This window comes from Mesitornis unicolor, unplaced genomic scaffold (genome assembly GCF_000695765.1).
Source record: "Mesitornis unicolor isolate BGI_N332 unplaced genomic scaffold, ASM69576v1 scaffold22077, whole genome shotgun sequence".
Taxonomy (NCBI): Eukaryota; Metazoa; Chordata; class Aves; order Mesitornithiformes; family Mesitornithidae; genus Mesitornis; species Mesitornis unicolor.
In genome coordinates this window covers 3185-9256 of record NW_010197347.1, presented here as the reverse complement: position 1 = coordinate 9256, position 6072 = coordinate 3185, and the positions used below count along the sequence as shown (strand labels likewise).

The window sequence follows — 6072 nt, the reverse complement described above, 5'->3', positions numbered from 1 at the left end:
GAGGCTGAACCTGTGAGATCGGTGCCTGCAGCGTCCCCGCAGCTCTCAGCCATCAGAAAGAGCTGTCCCGGGAGAACTTTTGAAGATACCAAAGCGCTGCTGCAGTCTAAGAACGCCATCACACTCACACGAAAGTATTTCGAATAAGCTGCGGTACACGAGATTTCTCCTCGATTAAAGGGCTGGGAGCGGCGGCAGTGAGGGAACCGGCGCCTCCACCGAGCGGATAAACATTGGGGGGCTCTGTACAACGGGGCTGTGCAGGAGCTCGCTCGCAGGAGAAGCCTCCATCGAGGAGGAGCACAACGCGAAGGCAGAAAGGGTTGCCACGAGAACAAGTCCGGACAGCGGGGACAGAAAATTTGGGACGTTTCCCTACCCTGGTGCTTGGTGGGGAACAGGGGTTCGTTCCCCTTCATCACCCCATAACTCTCATTAACATCAAGCCCCATACGGCTCCTGGCGTTCCCCCGCCCCGGCCAGGAGGGCTTTTCCTGCTGCTGCTTCCATTCCCCAGGTCTCAGCTCGACTTTGGGCAGACACGGACACGACAGACGGACAGAGGGACGGACGGACATGCACACACTGGCCACGAGGAGGGAGCGTTGGCGTGAGTCTCTGTACAAACGCACCGAGCGCCTAGCGCCGCAAGCCCGAGCCTCTCACTTCCTTCTTCACGTAGTCGTGGAGCGTGAATTTGGGCTCGTTGGGGAGCTTCATGGACCTGTGCTTCAATTCCCTGCAGGAAAGGGGGGGGGAAAAATACCCCAAAACCACGTTATTTCTCTGCCTGGCCCAGCTCGGTTGAACTCGATTGGGTCTCTGTGCGTTGCTAAAGCAAAATGTGACGGAAACTTTGGTATTTCATGGGAGACGGCAAACGCTTGCCAGCCCAAGAGCCCGAGCCCTGCCCCCAGGCGCTTACTTGGCGATGGCTGTGAACGCCAGGTCAACGTTGAGGCCGCTTTTCGCGCTGGTCTCCATGAAGGGCACGCCGTACTCCTGCAGGACGAGACCTCAGCGTCAGGAACGTCACCGGGGGATGCTCGTATCCCATCCCAGATCCCACCCCGGACACAGGAGCCATTCACTGGTGTATTTGGGTCAGACTGGCCTCCATTTACTGGTATCCACTGGTGTATTCTGGGTCAGACTGGTCTGCAGTGACCATTCACTGGTGTATTTGGGTCAGACTGGTCTCCATTTACCATTTCACTGCTGTATATTGGGTCAGACTGGTCTCCAGTGACCATTCACTGGTGTATTCTGGGTCAGACTGGTCTCCAGTGACCATTCACTGGTGTATTTGGGGTCAGACTGGTCTCCAGTGACCATTTCACTGGTGTATTTGGGTCAGACTGGTCTCCAGTGACCATTTCACTGGTGTATTTGGGGTCAGACTGGTCTCCAGTGACCATTTCACTGGTGTATTTGGGTCAGACTGGTCTCCGTTGACCATTCACTGGCACACACCAAGTAGGAGCTGTTGCACCCACACATCCCCAGTCAGAGCACCCAACACCTCACCCCCACTCACCTTGGCTAATTTTTCTCCATCTTCCCTTTTCACCACTCTGTCCTGGGCTGAATCCACCTGCGATGGGGACAGCAAAGGGCAATTTGGGATGGTTCGGGAGGGGTCCCCATGTCCCTTACGCCCTCCCAGGCTCCCCTGGAGCACGGCTCCATCCCGGGAGGAAGAGGAGGCCGTGGTGAAGGTGCAGGGCTCACCTTGTTCCCCAGCAACATGAGGACCACGTCCTGCTGCGCGTACTCGTGGATCTCTGTCAGCCAAGCCTGCAGGGAGGGAGCCAGAGGGATGGGGTCAGCAACAGCTCCAGGAGGAGGAGGTTTTAGGACTAAAGACTAAAGATCATCCTCCTTTTTGAAGGATAAGGCTGAAGGTTTGCTCCAGGATGTGCCCCATGCCCACATCCTGCCCCGCTGCTGAGCGCGCTCGTCCCAGCAGGCGGCTGAGCCCGGCTCCCTGCCCTCTAATCCAGCCTGATCTCATCAAACCTGCCCTAACTCCTGGTAATCCCTGTCCCTGCGGTGTGAGTGGCCCCACAGCCTGGTTAAGGACCAGTCCTTGCTCTCCATCACACCCCTCCTCGGGCCATCCAGCTCCTCAGGCTGGACAATGCACTGGTGGCACTGGTGACAGGGCAGCAGGGTGGCAGGATGTGCCCTGTCCCCCCATTACAGAACTGTGGGCACAGGGGGGTGGCAGGCGCGGTGCTGCCAACCAAAGGATGCTCCGGTGCAGGGACAGCTCTGGGCACCCCGGGCCAGGGGCTCAGGGGGCTGCAGGACCCCCAGAAGCAGGTTTGGGGGATCATGGCTCTGCTCCCCACCTCAGGGTGTCAATGCCAGCACCTCCCGTGCTCATGGCACACCCAGGTGAGGGGAGGGGATGCCGAGGCCATGTCCTCCTGTCCCCCTGGCACAGCGGGTGACATTTGCTGTGTCCCCCCCAAATATATCAGAGCCATTACACCACTCCAACACCGCTCCCCAGCACCCCTGAAGCCCCCACACCGGGGCCTGGGGTCAGCCTGGGGGGATGTGACCCCTCTCCCTGCCCGGGTCTGGCACTAGGGTGGTTGGGGACAACGCGGTGCCCATGGGGAGATGCAGAGGACGAGGGAGCCTCACTCAGTGACACTGCCCGCGCTCATTTACCGGTGTTGTCATACCTGGATGTTGTCAAAGGACGCTTTGTTGGTGACATCGTAGAGCAGGAGCAGGGCTGCAGAGAGAGGGACGGTGCATGAGGGACAGCAAGTTAGGGACAGTGCATTAGGGATGGTTCCTGGGCAAGCATAGCTCTGAGCTCGCTCTGTGCCATTCCCCAGGCAGTTAATGCCCAGAAACACGGCGTTAAAGCAGGTCCCTGCTGTAAAATATAAAGCAAAATGCTTCAGTCCACCACGGGCAATGCCTGCGGTGTGTGGTGTTGGCACCTCAATGTGCAGAGGCTCCTCCATCCTCAGTGGCTGCCTATGGGGAAACGGCTCCAGCGATTGATTCCCAACTCCGGTGATTCCCAAACCCATTGGATCCCATCTCCCCTGGCCTGGATCTGTGTCTTGGGGCAATGAGGGGCTGTAGGGGGGTGCTGCCCCCTGTGCTTACCGTGGGCATCCCGGTAGTAGGCGTGGGTGACGCTGCGGAAGCGCTCCTGCCCGGCCGTGTCCCAGATCTGCAAGGCAGAGGGGAGCAGAGGCATCCATCGGGGGGGCACCAGCACCAAAACCGGCACCCACCCGACCAGCGCGAGCCCAGGGAGCCTCCTCAGCCCTTCCCTCCTCGGGATGGCAATAGGAAAAATGACGAGCACAAGAAATATTGAAGCAGCGGGTCCATGACGGAGCATGGCAAAGGGCTCCCACCGTACCCCTTAATCAGAAAATCCATGAGGTAGATGGATGCATGGGGACCTGCTAATCTCATTGATCAGTTCTGCACGCAGCGGTGTGTTTGCAGAGACCCACTTTGTTAACGTTGTTATTGAGCTCTGGGCAATGGGGTCAGGGAAACGGTCAGGACTTGGGGGGCTGAGGAGGGACACGGCATTTCCAGCATGTCCCAGAGGATGGGGATCCCTTTGGGGGTCCCTCTCAGCATCCTCCGCCTCTCCCACAGCAGGAGATCGCTGGAAACATGGGGCAAACCCCTTCCCAGTGTCACCAGTGTCACCAATCAGCAGCAGCAAGGAGCTGGGCTGGGACTGGGACCACCACAGCCAGAGCAGCCCCCACCAAGGGGACAGAGCAGCCAAAACAGCCCCTGAGGCTGCCCTGGGGGACACAACAGCAACGGATGGAGATGGGGAACCTGCTCCTGGGGTGCTCCTCTGCCCAGCCCCAAAACTGGGGGGCCAGCAAGGGCCGTACCTGCAGCTTCACCTTCACCCCGTCCACCGTCAGCACCTTGTTCTGCAAGAGAGGAGAGAAAAGGGCGGTGAGGGGCGAGCGTGGTGCACCCATCTGGATGCTTCAGCCCTCGCCCTCCCGTGGAGACGACCTCTGGCGATAAATTAACGAGCACCAGCATCCTGTTTTAACGGCCTGCGAAAGACACAGCTACTGCATATTCAGCGAGCAACTTAAAAATAACTCCTCTCCCTGCCATTTCTGCCCATTTTTCTCCCACTGAGAGGTTTCTCTCTCAGGTTTGGGTTTGTTTTGGTTTTTTTTCCCCTGTTTTGCTTGATTTTGGCAGAGGAGGGGGCAGAGCCCCTCCAGCGGAGCCCCCTCGGGGCAGGGGATGCATCGTGACCGCGTCCCCAGCACCCGGCTGGCTGAGCTTTAATCAAGCCCAGCCCTAACGAACCAGCGAGCCCCAGGGGAAGGCGCAGAGGAGAGATTAATTTGCCTGCTCAATCCACAGGAATTAGCGCCGTAATGAGTCGGATGCGATGGAAACGCGGCCGGGGACCGGCGCACCCGGAGCGGTGGAGCAGCCGCTCGCTGCTCCGGCGATGCCCAATTTAAATCCCATTTCTCTGTGCTCTCCCCTTCCCATGCACACGGACTCAGCCCCAATCCCTGCCTTTCCCAGCACTGGCTCCGGTGCCACCAAAACCTTCGGGATGCCAGCATCACCCTGCCAGGACGGTGCCAGCAAGGCTCTTAATTGCTGGTGTTAATTAGGGCAGGGGGAGCATCTCGGCCCCCGCGCATCTCTGCTCGCCCAGCAGCGAGGATTCGGGCGCAGAGGAGAGGGCAGGAGCGAGCCGGAGCGCTCAATCCGCACAGTGAGCTCCAGCAGCGGTGGTTTATAAATACCTTCAAAGGCAGCCAGCGAGACGGGGGAGCCGAGTGATTCACAGCCGGGGAGTGCAAACACAGGCAGCCGGGGTGGGGGAGCCGAAAAGGGCTCGGGCACCCGTTTCAGGGGTGAGATGGGGCTGAAGACTTTCTGCTTTCAGCAGAAAACCCCGTTTCCATGCCCCATTTGCCCTCCAAAACCCAGGTCTGACCCCAGGTCCTGGTACTACACCGGACCAGTGCAGGGGATGGGAGCCCCGGGTCCACAGATGCTGGCACCATGAGCTTCCAATTAAAATAAGCACCCAAAAAAGTGCTATTCCCTGCGGCTGCACCAGCACCTCCAGCTCAGGGCACAGCTGTGCCTCTGACATGGTTGTGTCCCCAGCGTGGCCATGTCCCATGGGTGACCAGGGACAGCACTGCCCAACCGAGCTGCATTGACCACGAAGCATCCGGTGAGCAGCCAAAAAAAAAACCTGAAGGTGCACCTCCTGCATCGACCTCCGCTCCAGGAGCTTAATTAAAAGCAAAGCAGGCAGCAGCAGGATTCACACTAATTACCACTGACCTACATTTTAGGGAGGGGGAATGCTTAAACCTAATTAAAGTCTGCACGCGGACCCAGGTGCTGCTGAAGGGGGGGGAAATGGATTTCCTGGGGTTTTGGTGTGGAACAGAGCAGCGTCCAGGGCAGAGGTGCTCCTGCCTGCATCCACATCTGCATCCCTGTCTGCATCCATGTCTGCATCCCTGCCCACCTCCTGCCTGCATCCCTGCCTGCATCCATACCAGCATCTCTGCCTGCATCCCTTTCTGCTTCTCTGCCTGCATCCATATCTGCATCCCTGCCTGCATCCATGTCTGCATCCACATCTGCATCCCTGTTTGCATCCATGCCTGCATCCCTGCCCGCCTCCTGCCTGCATTCATACAAGCATCTCTGCCTGCATCCCCTTCTGCACCCCTGCCTGCATCTCTCCCTGCATCCTTGCCTGCAACCCTGCCCTGCATCCCATCCCGCATACCTGTCCGCATCCTTGCCCACATCCCTGCCTGCATCCATGTCTGCATCCATACCAGCACCCCTCCCTGCATCCCTGTCTGCATCCTTGCCCACATCCCTACCTGTATCCATGTCTGCATCCCTACCTGCCTCCTGCCTGCATCCGTACCAGCATCCCTGCCCCACATCCCTTTCTGCATCCCTGCCCACATCCCTGCCCACCTCCTGCCTGCATCCCTCCCTGCATCCGTACCAGTATCCCTGCCTGCATCCCTTTCTGCTTCCCTGCCTGCC

General features: G+C 58.9%; 1 protein-coding gene across 1 annotated transcript; it reads right to left on the bottom strand.

Moving 5' to 3' along the window:
• Positions 1–639: 639 nt before the first annotated feature.
• LOC104544046 (ras-related protein Rab-26-like) lies at positions 640–3938 on the bottom strand (the record flags this gene model as incomplete). The annotated part of the gene is made up of 7 exons (XM_010188789.1): positions 640–739; positions 926–1002; positions 1538–1594; positions 1732–1797; positions 2697–2749; positions 3136–3202; positions 3897–3938. Coding segments are annotated over 7 exons (462 nt in total), but the record flags the coding sequence as incomplete, so codon positions are not given.
• Between the last annotated feature and the right edge of the window lie 2134 nt (positions 3939–6072).